Below are 26,103 nucleotides of genomic sequence, written 5' to 3'. Positions count from 1 at the left end.
TTTACGTATACACGAAATTTATACTAAAAGATTTTCAGTGTCTGGTTTGGTGAGTTCTGGTAACTATCCACCAGTGTGTACGGAAGCAAGACATGGAGCTTTCCTTCATGGTACCGGTTCTCTCATGCTAACCACCCCACTCCGAGGGGGCCCTTGCTCTGATTTTTTTTCTTTTTGGATCTTGCTCTGATTTCTGTCCCACAAGCTTTGGCTGTTTTTGAGACTCTTACAAATGGAACTGTACAGGGCACACTTTTGTGGGGGGGCGGTCCTTGAGCTTAGTATGGTTCTCTGATTAATCCGTGCTACTGCTGAATATAGTAGGCACCACAGGAATTTTTTTTTTTTTTTTAAGATTTTATTTATTGGAGAGAGACAGAGCACAAGAGGGGAGAAGGTCAGAGAGAGAAGCAGACTCCGCATGGAGCTGGGAGCCTGATGCAGAACTCCATCCTGGTCTCCAGGATCATGACCTGAGCCGAAGGCACTTGCCCAACCGAGCCACCCAAGCGCCCTAACATCATAATTTCAAGTGAGAGTTCCACAGTTCGGCGTTTATCCAAGCACCTGGGCAGTTCCTGTTTGGGGCTGCCACAAACACGGTGTGGACGTCCACCTTCCTACCTAGGACTGCACTGCTGAGCCACGGAGCAGCGGAGGTCCAACTTTGGGAGAAACTGCCTCGCTGTTCTCCAAAGTGCTTAACTCCCCTGACTCCTGCCGGCACTCTGTGAGAATGCCGCGATTACTCCACATTCTCACCAAAATCAACCATTCTGGTGGGCGAGAAGCAGTGTTTCCTTGTGGCTTTAATCTGCATTCCACTCACCTTCAAATTTCCACTTCTTTTGTGCCCAACACGCTGTCAGTCCTACCCCATTAAATGTTTGTACCAAGGATGTCACATTTCTTCAGGGTTTTTCCTCCATTAAAAGAAATGTATGAGTGAGGTTCACCCATCTGAGGCCCAGGAGCAAGCATATAGAGCGCTTCCCTCGGCCCCTGCAGCTCCTCTGCAGCACTGCGCCCGAGCGGGAGGCATGGGATCCCGCAGCCTGGAGCCCGCCCAGACCCTCCGGCGCAGCTGCTCGCCCCCACGCCTTCCTGAACCCTCCGCGCCCGAGGACTGCGGCCGGGGAGGCCAGTTGCACGGTGACCGGCTCCGAGCACAGGCCGCAGCTCCTGCTTACTCAGGCTGCGGAACCTTGTTCTAAAAGCGCGCGGCCCCAGGAGAACCCAGGAAACCCCGACTCTCGCCTGCAGCCCCCGCGAGCCGCCCTTCCCACCGGGGTCGGGCAGAGCCGCGGCGCTCGGGGCCGCACCGTCCCGCAGCCCGCAGAGCCCCCGGCGGCCCCGAGCCCCGCCCCCCAGCCTCCCGGACCCTACGCCGCCCGCCCCCCCGGCCGCGCCCTCCGGACCCCGCCCCCGAGCCCCGCCCCGAGCCCCGCCCACCTCTCCCCGGCCGCGCCCTCCGGCCCCCGCCCCCCGGATCTCCGCGAGACCCCCGTACCCCGCCTCCGAGCCCTGCCCCCGCCTCCCCGTCCGCTCCCCGGACTCCCGGACCCTGCCGCCCGGCCTCCCCCCGGCCCCCACCGTCCGACCCCAGCCCTCAAGACCCCCGCCCGGCCTTCGAGCCCCGCCCTCCGGCCGCCCCTCCCGCCGGCGGGTTCCGGGAGCCCCAGGTCGCCGCGCGCCGCGGCCGCGGGACCGCCCGTCTCAAGACCCCGCGGCCCGAGCTGCCCGCGCCCCTGCCTGAAGGCGCCCTCGGCCGCCCCGCATCGTCAGGGATGCGCCCCCGGCCGCGCTCCCTGGCCGGGCCGCCGGGCACGGGGACGAGCGCACGGGGACGAGCGCCCCGGCCCGCGCGTGCGGTCTCGGCCCCGCAGCGGCCACCGCGGGGCGCGGCGCCGTCAGGCAGGGGCGCGGGCAGCTCGGGCCGCGGGGTCCTCGCGCGGGGTCCTCGTCCACGGCGGCGGCGGCGGCGGCCGGGCGGTGGCGATGCTGTGGCCGCGGCTGGCGGCGGCTGAGTGGGCGCCGCTGGTCTGGGAGCTGCTGGGCGCGTCGGTGCTGCTGCTCGCGGTGCGCTGGCTGGTGCGGCGGCTGGAGAAGCGGCCGCGGGGCCCGGGGCGGAGCGGACCCCCAGCGCCGCCGCCCGGCGCGCCCACGGACTCGGCCTCAGACCCGGGTGAGGCCTGCGCGCCGCTGCGCCCGCGCCCTCCGGTCTCCGCCCCGGGCCCCCGCCCTCCCCGGGGCCCCTGCCCTCCGCTGCCCTCCCCTGCCCTCCCCTGCCCTCGGCCCCTCCGGTCTCCGCCCCGGGCCGCACCCTTCCCGGGGCCCCCTGCCCTCCCCTGCTCTCCCCTGCCCTCCCCGGGCCTCGGCCCCCTCCCTCGCCGGCCCGGATCGGGGGTTCCGGGACAAGACCTGAGTGAAAGTCGGGCGTCCTGAGCGCTCGGACGGGGGGACGCTGGGAGCTGCGGCGGCGTCGGTGCGCCGGGCCGGCGGGCCCTTCTGCGAGCTCCTGCGGCCGGTGCTGTCCTGCGGCCGGTGCTGTCCTGCGTGCGCCGCGGCCGTGGGCGCTCCGGGTGCTGCGCGCGCTGCGGGCCTCCGGGAGCCTTTCCCGCTGGCTTGGCTGCCCCGCGCCAAGGTCTGGGTCCTTCCGACTCCGAGAGGACGGGGAGGTTCTCGGAGCAGACGGCGAGGCCGAAGCGCCCACCGTGGGATGCCCGGGCGAACGCGGCCCGCAGGGGTGACTTCTGTCTCGTCCCGGTCTGCAGCTGAGGGGACCGGCCCGCCCGGGAAGGCCCGGCCTTGGCCGAGAACGCAGGTGGGGGCAGAGACAGCCGGGAAGGCGGGCCTGCGACCCCGGGTCCCGCGGACCCCCTCCCGTTGGCTGCTGCTGGCTTTGCCTTCTCTCATCCCCTTAAGACAGCTTTAGCGGGATTTTTTTATTTTGAAGATCTTATTTATTTACTTGTCAGACCGAGAGCACAAGCAGGGGGGCGGCAGGCAGGGGAGAAGCGGACTCCACGCTGAGCAGGGCGCCCGATGCGGGGCTCGATCCAGGAGCCTGAGATCATGACCTGAGCCGAAGGCAGAGATTTAACCCACTGAGCCACCCAGGCGCCTCTGGAGTGTCTTTGTGTGTGTGTGTGTGTGTGTGTGTGTGTAAAACTTTCCTTTTTAATTTTTAATTTTCTGTTTTGAAGTCATTTTAGATTTCTAAAAAATTGCAAAAAGAGTATGACAGAAATGCACATGTGAAAAGAAGCTCAACTTTTCCAGCTAATAGTGAAATACAAATTAAACCGGAAATGAGATATTACACCGGTTAAAATGGCTAAAATAAAAATACCAAAAATGCTGGTGGAAATGCTGAGAAAACTGGGTGTCTCATTTACTGCTGGTAGAAATAATAAAGCTTCAGCCAGCCCAAAATCAGTCTGGCAGTTGCTCAAAAATGTTAACTGTGCACTGCTTTTATCTTAGAGAAATTTTATCTTAGAGAAATGAAAACTTATTTCTACGCAAAAACCCATATGTGAGTATTTGTGATTATAGTTTCTAAACACTGGAAGCAGCCCAAATGTCTCCCGAGGGCTGGATGGCTAAAGGGACTGTGGCACATTCATACCTTGGAGCACTACTCAGCGGTGAAGAGGAAGGCGGTGCTGGTTTCTAGGGCGTTATGCTAGTGAAAACAGCCAGTGTGAGATGTGTATTGTGTGATTCCATTTATAATGAACATTCTTGAAAATTTACAGCGATAGAGAAGAAATGAGTGCTTGTCAAGGTTTGGGGACAGGGGCGGAGGTTGGTGTGACTGTAAGGGGTGGTGGAGATCTTCGATATGGTGGAACCGTCGAGTCATTATCAATTTATTTATTCATTTAGATTATTATTTTTTTTTAAGATTTTATGTATTTATTTGACAGATCACAAGTAGGCAGAGAGGCAGGCAGAGAGAGAGCAGGAAGCAGGCTCCCCGCTTAGCAGAGAGCCCGATGCGGGACTCGATCCCAGGACCCTGAGATCATGACCTGAGCCAAAGGCAGCGGCTTAACCCACTGAGCCACCCAGGCGCCCCCAATTATGAATTTAGGCGGTCATGGGATTCTGTGCAAAGACAGCAGGGTGATACAGGCCGTGGCAAAGCTTGGCCCCTGTCAGCTTCCTGATGCCCTGCTGCGTGTAAGTTGTCACCTGTGGGGCCGCCAGGAACCATCCATACTAGTTTTCAACTTGAGTTTATTGGTTTTTCCAGATAAAAAGTTAGATCCAGGGAAGTGTTCCCTCAGACCCGGACGTTAGTATCTTACATCAGCACTGTAAGCAGGACGGCCTGGAAGCGGCCCGTATTCACTGTGCGCACCCGACTGGGTTTCCACATTGTCATCTTTGTGCTCGGTCAGTCAGGGTTGGGCAGATACTTGGGATTCTAGACCATGGGGCAGCAAACCGCATCCTGGCAGCCAAACCCAGCCTCTCCTGTTTCTGTAGAGTCTTACTGGATCCATGGCTGTCGTGAGTGTTGGAGAGAGCTTCAGCCCCAGTCTGCGGCCCTTTACGGAGGTTTGCTGACCCTCGTTCTGGCCTCCGCCTCCCCTTGCTTGTAGCTCCCTTCTGCTGGCGAGGGAATCCCAGATCCAAATCCTGGCTTTTCCTCAGCCGTTCATCGGGCTGCCTGCTGGTTCCTAGAGTAGGCAGAGGGGGCTGCAGAGTGCGGCCTGTAGCATGCGTGGCCACATAGTGCTTTTCATCGACTAGGTCAGTTCTCTCCCACCTGTTTGTTTCTAACTTGCAGTGCAGTGGAGCTCACTTGTTCTGGTTTGTATTCCACTGGGGGGCCTTCCCCCATCTTTTTTATTTTTTTTATTTTTTTAAAGATTTTATTTATTTGACAGACAGAGATCACAAGTAGGCAGAGAGGCAGGCAGAGAGAGAGAGGGGAGGAAGCAGGCTCCCTGCTGAGCAGAGAGCCCGACGCGGGGCTCGATCCCAGGACCCTGGGATCATGACCTGGGCCGAAGGCAGCGGCTTAACCCACTGAGCCACTCAGGCGCCCCATCCCCCATCTTTTTTAAAGCAATTTTTTAGTATGTGAAGCAAACATGTTCCTAAAAGTCAGAACAAATGAAGTCACAGTGTTGCCCTCTGCTGGGCTGGCCCTCAGGACAGTTCCTCTTGTCAGTTTCCACCCTCCACCCCCAACAGTTTCCCAAGCTCATTAGTTTCTGCTTTATTCTTCCTTTTGTACAGTTTTGTATATTGTATTCCTAATATTAATGACAGTGTGTTAAAACTGTGTCTTTGTTTTTACTCAGATTGACTTTGAGCGGATTCTGTTGTGCTAGATTAATAAGCCTGTGTTAGTTGATGACTTAGTAACCAGAACTGACTGTTAAGCGTAATTTGTCAGTGTCAAACACAGCAGCACAGGTTTGACGGGTATTATTTTACCTAATTTTCATTGCCGCCTAAGAAGTAGAGCTGTTATTGTGTCCGTTTTATAGGGGAGGAAACGGGCTTGGAGTTTGCACAGCGTGTCCAAGGTCACATGGTTACTGCTGTGGCGTGCCCTACTCGTTCGGCCTGGTGCTGGCTTGGCTGCAACGACAGAACCCCCTTCAGACTAGCCCAGGTTAGAAAGGTAGATGCGGCGCATGGACATGGGAACGGTATGAAAACTGCTCTCGGAGGAACAGATGCGGCCCCTGTTTATTCGGGGCATCCGCACCGCTTCTCCTGACCCCTTGCGTGTGGCTTCTCCCTACCCTGTGCCTTTTATATCAGTTTCCTGTCCCTGAGCTACCTCCGTTGCTCCTGTGTCCAGGTGCTGCGGGAATCTGCTTAGGTGCGCTCCCTGGGTAGAGTCCTGGGCCAGTAGGCCACCCCCTTCAAGTTCTTTGGCAGCTTTTTGGGGCTGTGCAGCACATTCATTGTTTAAAAAGCTAATATCGGGGCGCCTGGGTGGCTCGGTGGGTTTAAAGCCTCTGCCTTCGGCTCAGGTCATGATCTCAGGGTCCTGGGATTGAGCCCCGCATCGGGCTCTCTGCTCAGCGGGGAGCCTGCTTCCCCCCACCCCCGCCTGCTTCTCTCCCTACTTGTGATCTCTGTCAAATAAATAAATAAAATCTTTAAAAAATAAAATAAAAAGCTAATATCCCTTTTGCAAATAAGGAACGGCCATTTTTGAGACCTTGGAATTGGGTGGGGGAAGGTGGCATTAAAATTTGTGAAAAAAGGTGTACAGGGGCACCTGGAAGGCCCGGTCGGTTGAGCTCTGGCTCTTGGTCTCAGGGTCTTGAGTTCAGGCCCCGTGTTGAATTCCATGCTGGGTGTGGAGCCTCCTTAAAATAAATAATAAAGAGATAAATAATAAATCCATAGAAATAGGGTAATATAATGAATTCCTGGTTTGTAGTCATCGTCTAGCTACAATAGATATTAATATTTTATGAATCTTATTTTATCTGTCACTTATCTGCCCTCCCTTTTGTTCTCCTGCTAGAGTAATTTATTTTAATTTTTTAAAAGATTTATTTATTAACTTTAGAGGGAGAGCAACTCAGGCAGACTCCCACTGACCACAGAGCCCCCACATGGGGCTCGATCTCACAACTCCAAGATCATAACCTGAGCCGAGGTCAAGAGCCAGACCATTAAAAAATAATAAATAAATAAATAAATAAGTCAGTCAGACCATCGGGGCACCTGGGTGGCTCAGTGGGTTAAAGCCTCTGCCATCAGTTCAGGTTATGATCCCAGGGTCCTGGGATCAAGTCCCGAAGCAGGCTCTCTGCTCAGCAGGGAGCCTGCTTCCTCTCTCTCTTCCTGCTTCTCTGCCTGCTTGTGATCTCCGTCTGTCAAATAAATAAATAAAAATATATATTATAAAAAAAGGTCAGACCATTAACCAACTGAGCCTCCCAGGCATCCCTAGAGTAATTTATTTATTTAAAAAATACTTTATTATTGGGGCGCCTGGGTGGCTCAGTGGGTTAAGCCGCTGCCTTCGGCTCAGGTCATGATCTCAGAGTCCTGGGATCGAGTCCTGCATCGGGCTCTCTGCTCAGCAGAGAGACTGCTTCCCTCTCTCTCTCTCTACCTGCCTCTCCATCTACTTGTGATTTCTCTCTGTCAAATAAATAAATAAAATATTTAAAAAAAATACTTTATTATTTTTATTTTTAAATCGGAGAGAAAGTGAGCACAAGCAGGGGCAGTGGCAGGCAGAGGGAGCAGCAGGCGGGGGAAGCAGGCTTCCCGCTGAGCAGGGAGGCTGATGTGGGACTCCATCCCCGAACCTTGAGATCATGACCATCAAAGTCAAAGGCAGCCACTTAACCAGCTGAGCCACCCAGGCATCCCACCCCTAGAGTAATTTAAAGTTAATCTTGAAAGTTCTATCATTTCATCTGACAGTACCTCTTAGAACTGTATACTCCTTGGTTTTATTGATACATTGTGTAATTCTTTCTTCATCCCTTTTAGGAGTTTCTCTTTTTCTTTCCTGTGGTTTAATCCTTTGTATTTATTCCTTGTTATTCCTGGTGTATTATTGGTATTAGAATCACTGTCCACATGCTCATGGCTCGCAGGTCTTTTACCCACTCTGAACTTGTAAAGCTTGGACTTGAAAATTGAAATGCCCTGTTGGTGGCCGTAAGGTGTTTCTGACGCTATAATGCTTAAGTCTCCATCTGTCAATGTCTAGGATTCTCTGTCTCAGGAGTCACTCCTAGGCATCCGGACTGGAGATCTGGGTGTTATTCTAGACTGACTGCAGTTCCTCAAAACCCTCCCTGTGGCATCTGATACATCCACCCTTAAAAACCTCCAGTTTTTCTAATCTGAGCCCTTGTTTCCAGCCTGTTACGGTAGCACTAGTCTGTGCTCCCTGATTTCTTACCTTCTTCCCAGTTGTTGCTGACCATGCTTAAACCATGCTTAAACCTGCAATCCCCAGGCTTAACTACTCTTTCTCCAAAGGTATGGATTAAAGCGTTTGCTGTAGCTCAAACCCACTTGCTGGGTAGCTGTGTAACTTGAATAAGTTACTTAGTGTCTCTGTGATCGAGGTTCTTCATCTGTAAAATGGGGGTGCATAGTAATTATAACCTGCCACACGGAAAAATCGTAGTGTCTTTATACGAGAGCCAGGCTCTTGGAAAGACCCAAAACATAAAACATTAGCTACTTGTTATTAGTATTAGCAGAATGACTCCAAGAGTTTCTTTGTGGCTCCCCTGGCTAAATCTCTGGATAGATCCCCTTTATTTATGGAATAAAGTACAGAATATCAGCAGACTGTATTTCTGGAGTTGGCGTTTTAATGGGGTTTTTCGCTCACTGTGTTCCACATTATCCTTTAGCAACAAGTGAGCCTGCCTGTTTCCCCAGTATGCTTACTTTCCTAGAATATTAGTGTGATTGTATCATGGAATAGTACCAGTTCCAACGTCCTTATCCAGAAATTGCTTATTCTAATTTTGTTTAGATTATTATCAATTTGGAGACCAAAAACTTCAGAAAGTTCTCTTAGAGGGCGTATAGACTAAAAAAATCTGGAGAAACCCCGAATTGAAATGAAACTGAAGCCAGCTTTTTTGCTACTGCTGTGTTGTTTTGTTTTTTTTAAATAAGAAAAGATGTACTTATAGCCATCACCTTGATTTTTGTTGTCTTGGGCCCAGGCGAAATGACAATGGATGCCATCTTGGCGCGACTGAAACTCCTGAATCCTGATGACCTTAGAGAAGAAATTGTGAAAGCCGGATTGAAATGTGGACCCATTACCTCGACCACAAGGTTCATCTTTGAGAAAAAATTGGCTCAGGCTTTATTAGAGCGTGGAAGAACGCTGCCTTCACATCCTCCTGGCTGCGACACCTCAAGTGCCACTGCTCTGAGCCAAGATGCACAGAAGATGTCGAAGTCTGCTGTAGAGAGTCAGGCTGAGCAGGTCGGCTTGTCTGAAGACAGAGATTTTGGTTACAGCGTGGGCTTGAATCCTCCAGAGGAAGATGTCGTGACATCTAAGACCTGTTCCGTGCCCTTCAGTGCTGCCACTGGGGTCAGCGGCCACAAAGCTGTGACAACGGCGTCTGCGGAGCCGCCTCTGTACTACGGGGTGTGCCCGGCGTATGAGGACACGCCAGCGAGAAATGGTAGCGTAACGGGCACCTGGTGTCTCTTCTGCAGGTGGTTTGTGGGCAGCAGGGGCCGGGGCTTGTGAAAATCTCAAACCCCAGAGAAGAAAAGAATTTAATCACCATAATCTCACCCACCCCAAGTGAACCATTGTTAGCGTTTTTAGGTAGAACTCTGCTGAATTATTTATAAATGTATATCTGAATTTTTAAAAATGAAGAAAATTGGTTTCTGTAAGACATGCTTCACCTTACAAATGGTTTTGGCTAGCTATCATTTGATTAGTTCCCTCCTTTTTTTAAAAGATTTTATTTACTCATTTGACAGAGAGAATGAGAGAGGGAACACAAGCAGGGGGAGTGGGAAAGCGAGAAGCAGGCTCCCCGCTTCCCTGCAGGGAGCCCGATGCGGGGCTTGATCCCAGGACCCTGAGATCAGGACCTGAGCCAAAGGCAGACACTTAATGACTAAGCCCCCCAGGTGTCCCCCCCTCTTTTATTTTTTTTATTCAACAGAACCTGAACACATTTTATGTTAATATAAATGGCTTGTGCAGGTATAAGTAGTTTTCAGCATCAAAGAATTGTAGTTTTTAAAACAAAATTTTTTTTTAAGATTTTATTTATTTATTTGACAGAAATCACAAGCAGGCAGAGAGGCAGGCAGAGAGAGAGGAGGAAGCAGGCTCCCCGCTGAGCAGAGAGCCCGATGCGGGGCTCGATCCCAGGACCCTGAGATCATGACCTGACCCCAAGGCAGCGGCTTAGCCCACGGAGCCACCCAGGCGCCCCTTAAAACAAATTTTTATTTGAGAGTGTGAATGAGTGAGCCTGTGCAAGCAAGTGTGAGCCGGGGTTGGGACAGAGAAAAGGGGAGAAGCCGGCTCTCTGCTGGGCAGGGAGCTAGATGCAGGACCGGATCTCAGGACCCTGACATCACGACTTGAGTCAAAGTCACATACTTAACTGACTGAATCCCCCCCATGCCCCAAAGAATTGCAGTTTTCAATCAGACGAAAGTAGATTTAGCACTGGAAAGCATTAATGAAAGCCTAACGTTGATTAGACTGTCAGAAATTACAGACTGGGGGGCGCCTGGCTGGCTCAGTGGGTTAAAGCCTCTGCCTTCTGCTCAGGTCATGATCTCAGGGTCTTGGGATCGAGTCCCGCATCGGGCTCTCTGCTCAGCGGGGAGCCTGCTTCCTCCTCTCTCTCTGCCGGCCTCTCTGCCTGCTTGTGATCTCTCTGTCAAATAATGTCAAATAAGGTAAATGTTTTTAAAAAAATTACAGACTGTTATTATGGTGATGTCATTTGTGGTGATACCCCAAAATAGATTTGTTAGCCATATTATGTACCATGAGTAGAATGGAATATTGTTCACCATAAGAATTTTTTAAAGGATTAGTGACACTGGAAATGGTCATGATGCAATTTCTATTTATTTATTTGTTTGTTTGTTTATTTATGTATTTATTTGACAGACAGAGATCACAAGTAGGCAGAGAGGCAGGCAGAGAAGGAGGAGAAAGAAGCAGGCTCCCTGCCAAGCAGAGAGCCCAATGGGGGCCTGGTTCCAAGACCCTAAGATCATGACCTAAGCCGAAGGCAGAGGCTTTAACCCACTGAGCCACCAGGCACCCCTCTATTTATTTTTAATCTTTATTATAAAAGTTGCCTTTTTTTTTTTTTAATATTTTGTTTATTTATTTGACAGAGATCACAAGTAGGCAGAGAAGCAGGCTCCCTGCTGAGCAGAGGGCCCGATGTGGGGCTCGATCCCAGGACCCTGAGATCATGACCTGAGCCGAAGGCAAAGACTTAACCCACTGAGCCACCCAGGTGCCCCATAGTCATCATTTTTAACTTGCTTTTATTATTTTTTTTATTTAGAGCATTAATTCAGGAATTTTATTTTTTAGTATGAAATAGTATCCTTAGATATAAAGTTAAATGTGTACAAAATAACTTATTTTTATATACATGTCCACACATATGACCAAGCTTATTAATCATGTTTTTTCACTAGCTAAGGCACTTTTTCTTCAAGATTAAAAATCTGAAATATTGGGACACCTGGTTATCTCAAGGCAGTGGAATGTACAACTTTTGATCTCGGGTTTGTGAGTTTGAGACCCATGTTGGGTGTAGAGCTTACTTAAAAATAAAATCTTTGGGTGCCTGGGTGGCTCAGTGGGTTAAAGCCTCTGCCTTCAGCTTACGTCATGATCCCAAGGTTCTGGGATCGAGCCCTGCAGTGGGTTCTCTGCTCAGTGGGGAGTCTGCTTCTCCCTCTGCCTGCCTCTCCCTCTGCTTGTGCTCTCTCTTTGTCAAATCAATAAAATCTTAAAAGAGAAAATAAAAGATTAAAAAAATGGAAAGGCAGATGTTTAGCCACTGAGCCACCCAGGTGCCTCTAAAAAAAAATCTTTAAGAAAAAAATCTGAAATTGGGGCGCCTGGGTGGCTCAGTGGGTTAAGCCGCTGCCTTCCGCTCGGGTCATGGTCTCAGGGTCCTGGGATCGAGTCCCGCATCGGGCTCTCTGCTCAGCGGGGAGCCTGCTTCTCTCTCTCTCTCTCTGCCTGCCTCTCCGCCTACTTGTGATCTCTCTCAGTCAAATAAATAAATAAATCTTTAAAAAAAAAAAAAAAAGAAAAAAATCTGAAATATTAATATGAGAGAAAAATCAGACAACTGGATAACAGTTGTTTATTACAAAACCCATGGTCTTCAGGCGTGAACTAAGTGACGGTGTCTCTGGTTACTCCTAATTTTCCTGTTACTTTTCCCATGCAGAAAGGATTCATGTTTATGAAGATAGAAAGGAAGCATTGCAAGCTGTCAAAATGATCAAAGGATCTCGATTTAAAGCTTTTTCGAGTAGAGAAGATGCCGAGAAGTTTGCTAGAGGAATTTGTGATTATTTCCCTTCTCCAAGCAAAGCCTCTTCACCTCTTTCTCCTGTGAAAATGACATCGGTCTTCAGCAGCGGTGGAGTGAAAGGTAAGTGATGTGACGGCTCATTTCTGGGTGTTACTGTCCTTGGGGCCCAGGTGTTCTGTGCTGTCTTCCCCATGGACTGTAACTGGTTTTCTCCTCTGAGAGAAGTCTGATTTGCACGGGAGTAGAGAGCCAAGGCCCAGGCCGTGGAGGATGGGTCGGTTGCCTGGTCTGAGAAGGACCCTGCGGAGAGAGGCAGCGGGGCACTGAGCGGGCCAGGCGTCTGCTCCAGTGCCTAAAGCTGGCAAGGCCAAGGGGGAAGCATCAGAAGGACCACGGGGGGTCCTTTTGTTGGGCTCCTTTTGTTCCGTCTCTCCTTGCTGCCTGTGGGACTTGGGCTTTGCTAGATGCCGAGACAGCCATTTCCCCGCTGAAGCTCCACCTGCTTCCAGGGCTGGGCCGGCTGCTCTGACCCAGACCTGCTCTGACCCAGTCTGCAGAAGTCGAGCTCACCTGCACGACCTGTCTAGTCCGAGATCTGACCTTACCCACTCCGGCTGCAAACCAGGGTCTGTGAGAGGCCTTTTCCGTCAGCACCGTGCAGAATCCCAGCAGCCTCTGACTTTCGCCTAGCATCCGTCTTGTCCCCTCCAGGAGCTCACAGGTGTCCTGTTTCCCAGGCCGCCTGGGACTCCCGGGGAAGGCACCTTCTCCTTGTGGACATAGGCCTTCCATCAAAGGCCCCATCTGCTGCTTTCCCCTCATCCTAACTTGGCCTGACACAGGTGCCTCTTAGAGGGAACCGGGGTGATTTTGCACAGTTGGTGGTCTGTGCAGACAACCCTCCAGAGACTGTTTCAGACACTCCCAGGTGGTTGTAATCAAACAACAACAAAAATCACTTCGGCTCACTCTGCCTCTGTGGGCACGTTCTGTGTGCTCGGAAGTTCTTGCGTGGGTGCGGCTGCTGTGCTGTTACGGAAGTCCAGTCGGGTCCTTCCGTGCTTAGGCTCGTGCTGTAGTGACGTTTGTGCCATGTTGCTGGCGGGGACGTGTGCCCTTCGGCTCTTCTTGCGAACTGGTTCGTTCATGTTACCCCCAACTAGGTTTTAAGCTTCTGTGGGAGAGATTTTCGTGGCCCTCAGTGTAGCACACAGTGGGCGATGAGAAAATGTTTGTGAAATTCAACGTTCTTAAATTCTGTCTCTTAATGACAGATGCCGTGTACTCCTCAGAGTCAGAAACTATCAACAGAGAACGAGCAAACAGTTACAAAACCCCCCGTACTCAAGATCTCACTTCCAGACTCCGAAAAGCTGTGGAGATGGGAGAAGCCGACCTCTTTTCGGATCTGACCTGGAGTAACCCCCGGTACCTGATCGGCTCCGGCGACAATCCGACCATTGTGCAGGTAAGCCTGCTCCGAGGGCTCTTGCCTCGGCCAGCCGCGGCCGATGGAAACGAGGCTCAGCACGCGCACTTTTCTTTCAGGAAGGGTGTAGGTACAACGTCCTGCATGTCGCTGCCAAAGAGAACCAGGCTTCTATCTGCCAGCTGACTCTGGAGACCCTGGAGAACCCCGAGTTTATGCGGCTCATGTACCCCGACGACGAGCCGCACATGCTGCAGCAGCGCATCTGCTACATCGTGGACCTGTACCTGAACACGCCGGACAAAGCGGTGAGCGGGCCCCACCGACGTGCTCGCCCGTCGCGGCTGTCCCCGTGAGCGTCCACTGTGTCCCGCGGCGTGTGGACGGGAGGTGCGCGGCGACGGAGCTCGGCCAGCTTAGGAAGGGGTGGGCGACAGCCAGTCACACGCGAGAGTCCTTCCCTCCCGCCCACCCCCGACGCTGGGCAACCGGAGTCCCAGCTGTGTGCAAGCACAGGTCCCTCCTGGCCTTCCAGAGCGGCCTGAGCTGGGCTTTGATGGGAGGATGAGCCAGTGTCGGAATTTAAAGAAAGAGAATTGAAGGGGTTTTAGTACTTTTTATTCTAGGTATCTACATACTACCTTTTTCTTTTTCCACTTAATAATAGGAATATTTCCTATAGAAAGGGTTTTTTGTTTTTTTTTTTAAAGATTTTATTTATTTATTTGTCAGAGAGAGAGAGGAGTGAAAGTGAGCACAAGCAGACAGAGTAGTACTCAGAGGCAGAGGGAGAAGCAGGCTCCCGGCTGAGCAAGGAGCCCGATGCGGGACTCGATCCCAGGACGCTGGGATCATGACCTGAGCCGAAGGCAGCCGCTTAACCAGCTGAGCCACCCAGGCGTCCCTTGAAAGGGTTTTTAATGGTGCACATGCTTACGTAAAAATTTCTCAACAGAAGCACTTTACGTATTTATAAGACATTTTATGTATTATGAGACAGAATCCAGTGATAGCTTAGAGCCAAGGATTATAAGCTCTGAGCAAGCCTAGGAGTTTGAAAAACTGGTTGGCAGGAGAGGGAGTAGCAGAAGCATGTTGGAGTGGGGCACCACTGTTTCATGACAACGTGTTGAATGTGACACGTTGAACTCCAGAATTGCAAATCAAGACTAACTTATGTATTTATTTATCTGACAGAGACACAGCGAGAGAGGGAACACAAGCAGGGGGAGTGGGAGAGGGAGAAGCAGGCTTCCCGCTGAGCAGAGAGCCCAATGTGGGGTTCGATCCCAGGACCCTGAGATCATGACCTGAGCCGAAGGCAGAGGTTTTAACCCACTGAGCCACCCCCTCCCAAGATAACTTTTAAATCAACAAGAGAGAAAAGGGGGAATAAAGATAAATTTGGCCAAGATAGCAGAATTATAGAAGGAAGTAAAAGAAAACAATGATTATATGAAAGCAACATAAGTGTAAAGACAAAGGAGCGAAATCAGAGTTATGTCCGTTCAAACGAAGGGTGAGCGGACTCAGGAAGGGCTCCTGACTGGATTAGTACAATCAGGAAGTGCGATTGGAACATATGAGAGAGAAACACAGTTTTCCCTGACGTCTGTGCAGTATTCACAGAAAATGCGCAGATGCACGTGCATGGGGACCACTTAATACCTTCTGGGGCGTTACAAGCCGTCTTTGACCATAACTCACCAAGAGTTGGAGTAAGTTCAGTTGTTGGCCACAAACGTGTCAGAAGTCACGGGCACCACAGACCAGCGCGGTGAGAAGCAGGGCTGTGCCAGCCGGCAGCATTGGAAGAACCCAGACCCGGCTGTCTGTGCGGGAGCAGCAGTTTCCAGCAGGGGTGAGGAGAGAGGTTGCGGTCAGGTGTGCACATTTGGAAGCAGGTTAGAGATGGGCGTTCTGTGGCGTGAAAAAGAGCCGTGGCTGGAAGGAGCAGTGGTGTTGAGGTCCCTTTGGATGCTCTGAATGAGTGAGAACATTGTCCCCGATCTGCAGTGACCATGGTCCTCCCACTGCCGCAGGCCTGGCAGGGGAGGTCAGGCTTCTAGAGCTTGGGCCACAGGCCTGGAGTTGTCTCAGGTACACTGTGAATCAAAGTCGTAACTTGGAGAAGGCACCAGGGCAGGTCTAGCAAAGGACAGCCTGTTTTTGTAAATAAAGCTTTATTGGAACACAGCTATGCTCATTCTAAATGTTTGGTTTCTGGCCCTCAGCTGAGAAGGTTTGCCAAGCTGGACAAGAGGGCGGGATGCAGTTAGAGCTGCTGTGGGCAGGCACCTAGGGGCGGGATGCAGTTAGAGAGGGCTGCTGTAGGCAGGCACCTAGACGTTTCCGGGTTCACGGCGGCAGTGGATGTGAATGATGAGATGGTCCTAGAGGCTGTGGAGCAGGGGATGGGTGCTGCCTTGAGGTTACTTGCTCATACAAGATCGGTCGGGTCACCTAGAGGAGGACTTGTGGACAAGCTGGCAGTTTGAGTGCTTTTAAGCAAGGTCCATGAGGAGTCTTGGCAGCCTGGACGAGAAACTAAGGGGATGGCAGGCGTACGTAGCATGTGGAGGGCAGAGACACCTCCCAGGGACTTCAGAGCTGGGATCTGCCGTGCTTGGTAATCACAGGTGGACTGCGTGGCCGTGTCCCCGCTCTGATAGACGTGAATGGGTTCTGTTTTGGCTGTGCTGCATTTGAGCCTGTGGTCATTCAAGTGAGGGGACCCAAAAGTCATTTGCTCTATAGTTGTCGGTCACAGGATGCTGTTACACTAAGGCGCACGGATCTTAAGGCCTTAGTTGAAGGTATCTGGGGAGGGGTGCCACTAAGGGCAAGTGAGAGCATTGACAAGCATCCCGGGGTCAGGAGTGGAGAGTTTCGTTTACTAGATATTAGCCGCTAGAGAGAGTTTCTTTGGGTACAGACTGCGTTCATAGACTTTGTTTTATTCTGGGTGTTGCCTCTACTTGTTTATCTCACCTTTTTTTTTTTAAGATTATTTTTATTTATTTAGAAACAGCACAAGTGGGGGAAGGGCAGAGAGAGAGGGAGAGAGACACTCCAGCAGACTCTGTGCTGAGCGCCGAGTCTCACGTGGGCTCAGTCTGACAGCTCTGAGATCGTGCTCCGAACGGAAATCATGAGTCACAGGTGCCCCTGCTCATTTCCTCTTTTGAGCATCAATTACATAACTCTGTACTGGGCCTGAGTCTTTAAAGCGCCGTTTACTGAGCAGGTGTCTTGCCCTTGTTCATTTATAAACTCCCCCGGGCCTGGCACCCCCCCAACACTGGCAACAGTAACTGGGGCGCCGGCCTGGCCTCCAGCCCTGGCTTAGAGTGGGCACGTGCTGATGCGCCGGTCAGGCCTCAGAGAGAGTACCAGCGTCTTTTTATGGTCTTCGGATTTTGAGGGTTTTTGTTTGTTCTGCTAAATACCTATTTTTATCGTAAACAACCTTAGGAAACAAACATTTTTAAATAAGAAATACTCTTTCTCTGCACCTTTCTCAGGGTTATGACACGCCGTTGCACTTTGCTTGTAAGTTTGGGAATGCAGATGTGGTCAACGTGCTTTCTTCACACCCTTTGATTGTAAAAAATCCAAGGAATAAGTTTGATAAAACTCCTGAAGACGTAAGTATCTATTAAAATGCTGTTCCTCTAGTGTTAGGCATGAAAATATGTGAACTCGTAGTCTTGTTCATAGCTACTGTACAGTCCCAGTACTGACTGTGTGAACGTGTTTGCCTCGTGGGCGCACCTTAGAGCCATGATTACTGAGTAAGATGCACCGTGAAGAAGAAGACGGTTCTGTAGAATCAGGAGGGAGTAAACTGCCCATGTTGGCTGATTTTATTTTCCTGAAACTGGTGGTCATTCGTTCTCAGCACCTCATGAGTTGCTTTTTTTTTTTTTTTTTTAAGATTATTTATTTATTTGACAGAAATCACAAGTAGGCGGAGAGGCAGGCAGAGAGAGAGAGGGAAGCAGGCTCCCCGCTGAGCAGAGAGCCCAATGTGGGACTCGATCCCAGGACCCTGAGATCATGACCTGAGCCGAAGGCAGAGGCTTAACCCACTGAGCCACCCGGGTGCCCCAGCTCATGGGTTTTTTATCAGGTTCTCTCTGTGCATACCTCGGTTGACCAGGGAGTCAGGGAATGGAGGAGGAGGAGGTGGTGATGGTGAAGGTGATGGAGGTGGTGGGAAGCTGGTGAGGATGGTGGTCGTGATGAGGTTGGTGGTGCTGAAAGCGGCTGACATGTGCTTAGCTCATTCCGTACCAGGTGCTGTCCTAAGCCCTCCCCGGTGTTCTCACCTGACCCACACAAGTCTTGTGAGGATTGATACTGGCAGTTGAGCAAAATGAGCTCTAGAGAGGGCAGAGAGAGGTCATCTGTGCCTGGGAGGTGGGGGTTGGGGAGGTGGACCTGACAAGAGCTAGGTGGGCGATCTGGTTCCGTGCGCTGGAGCTATTGGCTTGCTGACCTGGACCAGGCACCCCTTTGAGATGGGATCTGTAAGGGCTCCAGGCTGGTCGTGAACGCCGCCTTTGTAGCTGCTGTGGCTTCCTAAGTAGTGCTTATGTTCTGTAGAACCTTCAGAGTACACATAAGCAAAGAGAGAAAATTCACCGTTCAACAACTCAGAAATTACTGTTTCATGTGTCTGACTCAACTTTTTGTGTGCATGAGTGTGTGTGTTTTTTCAATATATTTGTCACTTGTTAAGGGCTATTCCTAAAGCATTTGCCATTTGTCACAATCGGTTACACATTTAAAAAAATAAGTTGCGCTGCTGACAGGACACAATAGAGTTGTTTTCTCTCACAGGCTGGCAGGAGATGGCAATTCTGTGGCCCCTTCCGTTTTTGAAGGGTACTGGTTTTTTATTCTAGCGAAAATGTTCTCGTTGCTACAGTTCTCTAAGGGGAAAGTTGACTCCTGTAGTAGCAAGAAGAAAACACTGTGTGGCACGCTAAGTAGGAATCCTGCTATAATCAAGCCAGACAACAGCCACGGACAGGCCCAGGCCGGGGAGCTCTTGCTGCTAAACATTAGTGGCCTGTCGGCCTGTCTCCGCCCTGACCAATGGTGCCTCTCCGGGCATAAAACTGGAGTGTGTAGTTGAGCACGAAGAAAGACAAAGTTCACCCATAGAGTTTGTTCTCGTCCTGACCACTGCAGCTTTCACAGGACATTCTGGAAGAAAGACCGTTTTGTTCAGCACATGTCTTCTGATTGTGGGCTTCACGAGGTTTTCAGCATTAGGACACAGTCCTTGCTTTGTTAGTTTTAAAAGTTGCTTTTATAAAATTATTTTGGGGGAAAATGTGAGAAATTAAGATACAGACTGTTCACATACTGTGTCTTTTTAAAACAGGTGATTTGTGAAAGAAGCAGAAATAAGTCTGTGGAGCTGAAGGAGCGCATTAGAGAGTACTTACAGGGTAAGGTGGGGCCTGGCGCGGGGGCGGTGAGGACCGCCAGTGGGAAGGCCCTGGACTGCGCGAGCCTGGCCTTACGCGGCAGGAGCAAGCTCCGCTCTCAGGGTGGCAGCCCTTCCCAGGGTGATCTCCTGCTCCTGGACCCCCAGCTCGCACGCCACTTGTTGTCATACAATCCCTCCTTGGAAGCCTTGACCGTCTCTGGGAGACGGCAGGTTGTCTGTCGTCAGACTGGTGCTCATGGCATCACCCCGTGATGTCTGCAGGGATCCCACGTGGTGGTCCCTCTGGTTCCCGCCCCCTGAACGCAGCCTGCACATCGCCAGGGCAGAGGGTGGAAGGAGCCCTTTGGTCTGGCGTTGGCTCGGCTCGTCAGCAGCGCCCTGTCAGCCCTTCTGGGTGCCGCCTTCTGCGCCATGGCCTGTCTCTCCTTTCGTGGTTCTTGGGCCCCCGCTTCTGCTAATCTTGTTGGCACACAGAGTATGTGGGACTAAAGAGGGGTGTCTGCCCTGCCTTCCTGTCCGTCCTCCAGGGGAGGAAGAACATGGGGCTAGTTCAGTGGGTCTGGCAGAAACCGGCCTCTTGCCCAGAAGCTCTGGCTCGGAGCTTCTGCACACTCTTCATCACTGATCATTTGCGAAGCCCCTGGTGTTCCTCGGTGACGGTGATGCAGCCGCTGATGCGGGGCCACGCCCAAGCAGACGCCTTACCTGGGCTGTCTCCTCCTCCCAGGCCACTACTACGTGCCGCTCCTGAGAGCCGAGGACACATCATCTCCTGTGATTGGGGAGTTGTGGTCTTCAGACCAGACGACCGAGACCTCTCATATCGGCCACGGGGGAGGCGGCCCCAGAGATCCTGTTCTGACCTTGCGAGCCTTTGCGGGGCCCTTGAGCCCGTCCAAGGTGAGCTACTGTAGAAGCTTCTGGGAGCCAGCTCCTGGCTCTCCCCACCAGGAGTGTTGGGTATTCCGGACCGGGGCTCGTGGAACCCCAGTGTCTGGTGACGGGGCTTGAAGGACATCTGCGGGAGGAACAGGAGTGCCTTGAGCTGTCCCTCACCGGTGAGCCGGCATGAACGTGGTGGTGAGCCCACGCTTCAGAGAAGCCTAGTTTACCTGGGCAGCCGCCATCATCGCCTGGCCCTTCTGTCCGTGTCACGGCCCTTCCCGTGCCACGTGCCAGTTGGGCTGGGCTGTCCACTCCCGGATTTGGGGGCGTGTATGGCCGCAGTGTGCCGACTGTGAAGTTCACCTTCAGGGCTGAGGTATTTCCCAGGCTGTGTGTCCTCTTTCTCGTTAGAGATTTTAAAGGGGCGCCTGGGCGGTGTGGTTGGTGGAACATGTGACTCGATCTCAGGGTTGTGAGCTTGAGCCCCACGGTGGGTGTGGAGATAACTCAAAAATAAAATCTTAAAAACAAACACATAAGAGGAGACCTACTGTATTAATATTTAAGAATAATTATCTTATTTTTAAAAATGTATTTATTTGAGAGCAAGAGAGCAGGGGTAGAGGGAGAATCCCAAGCAGACTCCCCACTGACGCGAGGCCTGACACAGGCCTGGGTCCCAAACCTTGAGACCATGACCTGAGCTGAAACCAAGAGTGAGATGCTTCACCAGCTGTGCCAGCCACGCGGCAGTGTTGATAGTTGTAAATAACTAGTTACTTGCAGTTACGGAAGTGTCTCCAGGAACAGGTGTTATCAGGTAGGTTAGATCTGGTTGCATAAAACAAAACTCTGAGTGACTTAAAAACATAAACACTCATTTTCCTCTTGTGTGATGGGAAAGTGACTTGAGGCTCTCCGTGTGGCAGCTCTGACCCTCACAGCCCAGCTGGGCCCCTAAGAGGGAGGCTGTGGAGCCTTGCCAGAGCCCCTCGGTGCTGCTGTCCTAACGTGGCCCTGCGGTCTGTCCAGCTGCCACACAGGAGGGCACGTTGCCCAGGGTGTGAGGCCAAGGAAGGGTGCCGGGAGGCACTCCGTGGGCTCTGGTGCTGGTGCTGCCCGCGACTTGGGGGCATAGCACAGCTCAGGACGTTTTCTCCTCAGGCGGAAGATTTTCGCAAGCTCTGGAAAACGCCACCTCGAGAGAAAGCAGGCTTCTTTCACAATGTCAGGAAGACGGATCCAGAAAGAGGCATGGAGAGGGTGGGAAGGTACTGGCTTTAGCACGGCGGGACCGGAGCTGAGTGGCAGTGTCGTTTTGTATGTTGCATGCTTCTGTGTTGGCTGAGGACAGAGAGCTGTTCTAGCTGCAAAACAGTCATACCTGGGAAGTGCTCATGGGGTTGGGGGAGGGGTGTAAAGCCTTTTCCCTGCGGTCTGACTCCTGCAGACGTCGCACACTAGTGGCAGAGGTTCTGGCGGTCCCTCTCCAGGCAGAGACTCATGGCAGCGTTTTGTATGATGGCCGTACGGGGGGGTGTCGCTTGGCAAAAGAGCAGGAAATAAAACACAGGAGGCGGTGTGGCCAGAAGCTGCTAGTAAAAAGTCCATGAAAAGTGTTTTCTCCATAGTCAGAAATCTAGATAACAGTGTTAAAGCTACACTGAATTGTTTTAAAACTTGTGTCTCAAAATATAGACTTAATTTTAGATTCCCAGCTTGAGCTTTTGTGCCTAAACAAAACCAGAATTCTCTCCAACTTCATACAGTTGTTTTAAGGAAACAGGATGGCTATTCTGGTGATAGGGATTCACGTCTGACCTGTTGCCTCTGTAGCGTGTGGTGCGCGTGGGGTGGCCGCGGCCCCTTCTCTCGCCATGGCTTCAGTGCGCACAGTGTGGCGGCCCGTGTCCGAAACCTGCTTATTAGTCTGGCCGTGCTTGAGAAAACGCCGAGTACTGTTTTACGCCACATTTACGATACAGTCAGAGTCACAGCCGACACTCCAGGCACTGCTTGGCCCTTCTGACACAGTGTGGCTGTTTTCTGTGTGGTCCGTTCCGTGTTTTCCGACTGATGCATTGTCTTACTCTTGCAGGGAGTTGGCTCGTGAGCTGGGGTACCCCTGGGTCGAATACTGGGACTTTCTGGGCTGTTTTGTTGATCTGTCTTCCCAGGAGGGTCTGCAAAAGCTAGAAGAATATCTCCGTCACCAGGAGGCAGGCAAAAAGGCCCCACAAGACTCGGGAGCAGAGGAGGCCTGTCGTCAGGAGAACCCCTCTACCTTTGGTAAGGACGCACAGCGGTCTGTGGGTTCTCAGGACCAGGCCCTGCCCTGTGGGCGCACCCCAGCAAGCACGTCCGTGTGGAGAGCCGGCGCCTGCTACTTCTGTCAGCCGCTCGTGTTCTCGGCTCCTGGTGTCCTAGCGAGTCAGGCGGGAGGGACCAGCCCCTGTCCCGCCCCACGCAGGCCTGTCCCGCCTCACGCAGGCCTGCCCTTGACCTTGGTCTCATTTTCCTGCCTTTGCAGGTGGGGGCTGGACGCTGCCATGTCCCTGTGCGGGGTCTTGCTTGGCTTTTCCCAACGGGCAGCGCAGGCGCTCTCTGGGAGTCTGAGCAGGTGGATCTGAAGGGGAGGCCGTTGGCTGCTGGTCTTGGGGATTTGCGGCTGCACCGCATGATCCCTCGCGGACTGTGTCACCCACCCCTCAGAGGAGCTGCTCTTTCCCTTGTAGGCCGTGCTGGGAAGTGCAGCAATTCCATCTCTGTGAGGGCGTTTCTGGATGATGACGACGACCTGAGCTTGGAGGAGATTAAAAATCGACAGAACACGGCTCGAAACAACACCCAGCCCACAGTTAGCACTTTTGGGGACTCGAAGTGTGACATCCTTCCCTTGGAGCAGGAGACCAACCTTATAGAAGCGTCCACCCTGACCAGTCCCCACGGCAGCAAGAATGGGTTCTGTGGCCCCCTGAGCGGCAGCAGGACCCCGGGCAGGAAGAGGCCGGAGGCCCCAGGCGCTGGAGAAGCGCTCATCTCGCCGGTCTCCGGCTTATCGGTTGAGTTCGATAAACTGCAATTGCAAGACCTAGGAAGTAATTTTCCCAAGACACCAAATAAAAACGGAAAAACTAGGGACAGGAAGAGCTTCACATCAAGAACGGATGCCACGAATGACTTGTTAGAGCCGCCTGCTGCTGACGCGCTTACGGAGAACCAAACCAGGACAGAGAGCGAAATGTCCGCCAAAATGGCTAAAATACGTCTGGGTCCTGATACTCCTGTGCCCGAGGTTCAGCAGAACTGTGGTTCCATGTCCTCAGAGCCCTCAGGGGTCCCCACGACGAAGGAGCCTGTGGAGAGGCTCTTCCTTTTTGGGTACGAGTGGGGGGTGTGCACGGGCGTGAGGCTGTGGGAGTGAATGTGGGAGCGCGCCTGCAGCTGTGGCAGGCCGTGGGGTGCCACGTGAGCTCACGTGGCACTGTTCTAGTTTTCTTAAACCTTTTCTCTGCCCACGACCTGGTCGGACGTGCTTTTCTGGCTCCCAGCTCTTGCCCGAGTGTGTAGCTCCTGGTGCAGTGTTGCCGTCCAGGTCGGTGGGGCGCACGTTCTCCTTTCCAGCCCGGCCTCACGCCTCGCTCTGCTCCCAGGGAACTGGTTCTCCCCAGAACAACTGGAACTGTACCGAGAACTCGGTGGTTCTTGGTGGAAGAAAGCCCATCCTGGGGTAATCTCAGCCTCCCAGGGGACAGGCCTTCTGGGTCGGGCTTCTGGTCGGTGACCCTGGAGGTGGAGATACTCAGTATTGGGGCCATCACGCCCCCGGTGGGACAGTGCCTTCTGTCTGCCAGTGTGGCCTCTGTCGCTGCACAGCCCACATCGTGGCCCTGACAGCTGGGTCTGCTGGTGGCAGGAACGGACCCGCAGCTCCTGGCCTCTGCTCGCCCTCTGCTCCTGTCCTAGGCTCTTGAGTAGTGGCGTTGGAAGTCTTTTTAATCACGAGTGTTTCTGCTTTTTCTTTCCTTTTTTTCTGTCATGTAGAGAGGAGCCGTCAAAACTGGATCGAGATGTTTTGGCCGCTCTGGAGTGTACAGAAGTGGACCCTCAGCGGTACCCGGCCGTGCACAGATGGAGGAGTGCCGTCCTGCGTTACTCCCCCGCTGACAGACAGAGGTCCGTGGTCTGCAGGGTGACCTGTGTTACACCGGGCTCGCTGGTAGCTGGCTTCCGGGCCGCCCGCTGGTGACTCAGTGTGTTCACGTAGCGCTTCGTTCGGAGCGCTGCTTGGCCAGGCTGACACATGGCACCGGACGAGGCCGCGGCTGGCGGACCCCGCGCAGACGGGTGTGCGGTTAGGTGGGAAGCGGAGGGTGCTGCTGACCCAGTGGGGGAGCAGGTTAGAAGCAGCCGGGAGCCGTGTTCGGGGCCACACGGGACTCGTGTGGAAAGTCATAGGTTCTGTGAATCTTCGGGGCTCATGGTCCTGAGGTTTGCAGCACCCGTTCTGGAAGCGGGTGGTCCCCCAGGGCTTGGGACAGAGCCCATACCACCCGTCGGTGCTGACAGCGCTTTCTTGGTTTCCTCAGTTGGCCAAGCCCTGCGCTGAAAGGGAAGCTGGAGTCTCAGCAGCTGGATGTCGGTGGTCCCCACAGCTGCAGCCCCGGGAGAAGCCCTGGGAAGCCCGGGCCCGCATCCCACTCCCCAGGCCTGGGCAGCCCTGGGCGCTACAGCCCCGCGCATGGGAGCCACCTCCGCAGAATGGCGCACCTGGCACAGCTCACGGCCTTGTAAGGCTGCTCCAAGCTGCTGGGTGGCTCGTTCTCTTCTTTGTTTTTAAAGGAAAAAGGGTAAAGTGTTTATTGCTAAAACTTACCAAAAAGAATATATTCTGATTAATTTATTAGTCCTCATTTTGAGAGTAAAAGGTTTTTAGAAAATGCAAATGTTTTGTATAAAATTTAGTTTTCTGGGGTTTGGGGAGAAGTTGATAGAAGCAAATCCAGTTACAAACTTTCTGAGAATCGTGAGCGTGTAACAGTGTGGACTTGAGCTCACGGTGGTCAAGCGGAAGACGCCGTTCCCATCGTGAGTGTGCCAGAAGCCCGGGTGAGTGCCAGAGCCGGGGCTGCCAGTCCCCCGTTCTTACAGCAAAGATGAATTTCGTGCCATCTTCCTTTTCTGGGAAGGGTCTCTGACTTTTTCGTTCCTGATAGAAATCTTTTGTTCTGCCGCTTGGTCCCAGTGGCTTAGACCAATTGATAAGGTGCGTGTCTGGGGGCAAACAAACGTGGAGATGACTTAGACTTGCAAGTTTGACTCATCGCAAACATTTAAATTAGTGACCAGAAGATAAAACCAGCTTTTCTCTGGGAATAAATTCTCTGGTCCGTGGGAGTCCTGGGAGTGGTCCCCGCACTTGACGAAGCAGCAGCTCTAAGGAACCTGCGCTGCCGGTCACTGGTTTCATTGCAGGGTTGTGCCAATAAAGTGATCTTTAAGTTCCCCGGGTTTGAAATTTATTGCATATTTCCAGAATCACTTCCACTGGATTTCCTTTATGAAAGAGTGTTGCATTGTAGTATAGAAAGTAGAGATTTGAGTCCCGGTCAGTAATCTTGCTCCATTTATTTTAACTTCCCCGTGGCCATGACCTTCTGGGGGTCTGCCTGGAGCATGGGGGTCATCTTAGAACCACTGCCGTGATTGATACCCAAATCTCCACACCTGAGTTACTTCTCTCCGGTGTACACGACTCTCGCGCACTGGGGGTGCTCTGTGAATATTTCCAGTGTTTGATCCAAAATGGAAGACTCTACCAATTTTTGCTAAATCCAGTGCCTTTTGTAAATCACTTTTTATTCTCCTGAAACTTGCTTTATGCGAATATACAGGGATACTAAGTAGGCGTGAGATTTTGTTGTTGCTGTTTATAAGAATTCTGAATTGGAACTTGTGTTTAAAAAAAAAGAAAAAGCTTATTTCTTTCATCTGCTAACAAGAGACAGGTCAGGAATATTGGAATCAAGATTTGGATTTTAAAACTTAAAAGCTGGTTACACAGGGTGTTTTCACTTGTGTAACAATCTGGATGTAACACAGAAAAATACATTCTATTCTGAAAGTCAGTGGCATTTACAAACGGCATATTTGTTCTCAAAAGAAATTAGAATACAGATAGTACATCACAGCAATGATCTGTTTTCTGTAAAATCCTGTTACGCATATGTTGTAAATATTAGGATGGAAATTAAAAGTGTTTCTGTCCAAATTTTGCAGACTGTGGTTCTTAT

General features: G+C 52.1%; 1 protein-coding gene across 4 annotated transcripts; it reads left to right on the top strand.

The window, feature by feature from the left end:
• The first annotated feature begins 1,959 nt into the window (after positions 1–1,959).
• ANKLE2 (ankyrin repeat and LEM domain containing 2) lies at positions 1,960–26,081 on the top strand. Of its 4 annotated transcripts, XM_045087687.1 has the most exons (14): positions 1,960–2,185; positions 5,511–5,675; positions 8,694–9,167; positions 11,946–12,152; positions 13,307–13,500; positions 13,581–13,769; positions 16,986–17,108; positions 18,857–18,923; positions 19,653–19,825; positions 20,975–21,081; positions 21,909–22,099; positions 22,546–23,191; positions 23,855–23,986; positions 24,400–26,081. In XM_045087687.1, the coding sequence occupies exons 1-14, from the start codon at positions 1,999–2,001 to the stop codon at positions 24,602–24,604; spliced, it is 3,060 nt and encodes a 1,019-aa protein (XP_044943622.1). In that variant the 5' UTR covers positions 1,960–1,998; the 3' UTR covers positions 24,605–26,081. The 4 variants fall into 4 exon arrangements, with proteins under 4 accessions (XP_044943622.1, XP_044943623.1, XP_044943625.1 ...); XM_045087688.1 differs by lacking the exon at positions 5,511–5,675 and having other exon boundaries at positions 1,961–2,185; XM_045087690.1 differs by lacking the exon at positions 1,960–2,185 and having other exon boundaries at positions 5,556–5,638.
• Positions 26,082–26,103: the final 22 nt, after the last annotated feature.

This window comes from Mustela putorius, unplaced genomic scaffold (genome assembly GCF_011764305.1).
Source record: "Mustela putorius furo isolate JIRA1106 unplaced genomic scaffold, ASM1176430v1.1 tig00001433_pilon_pilon_pilon, whole genome shotgun sequence".
In the NCBI taxonomy this organism is placed as follows: Eukaryota; Metazoa; Chordata; class Mammalia; order Carnivora; family Mustelidae; genus Mustela; species Mustela putorius.
The sequence above is the reverse complement of the archived record's forward strand: the minus strand, read 5'-3'. Positions and strand labels throughout refer to the sequence as shown.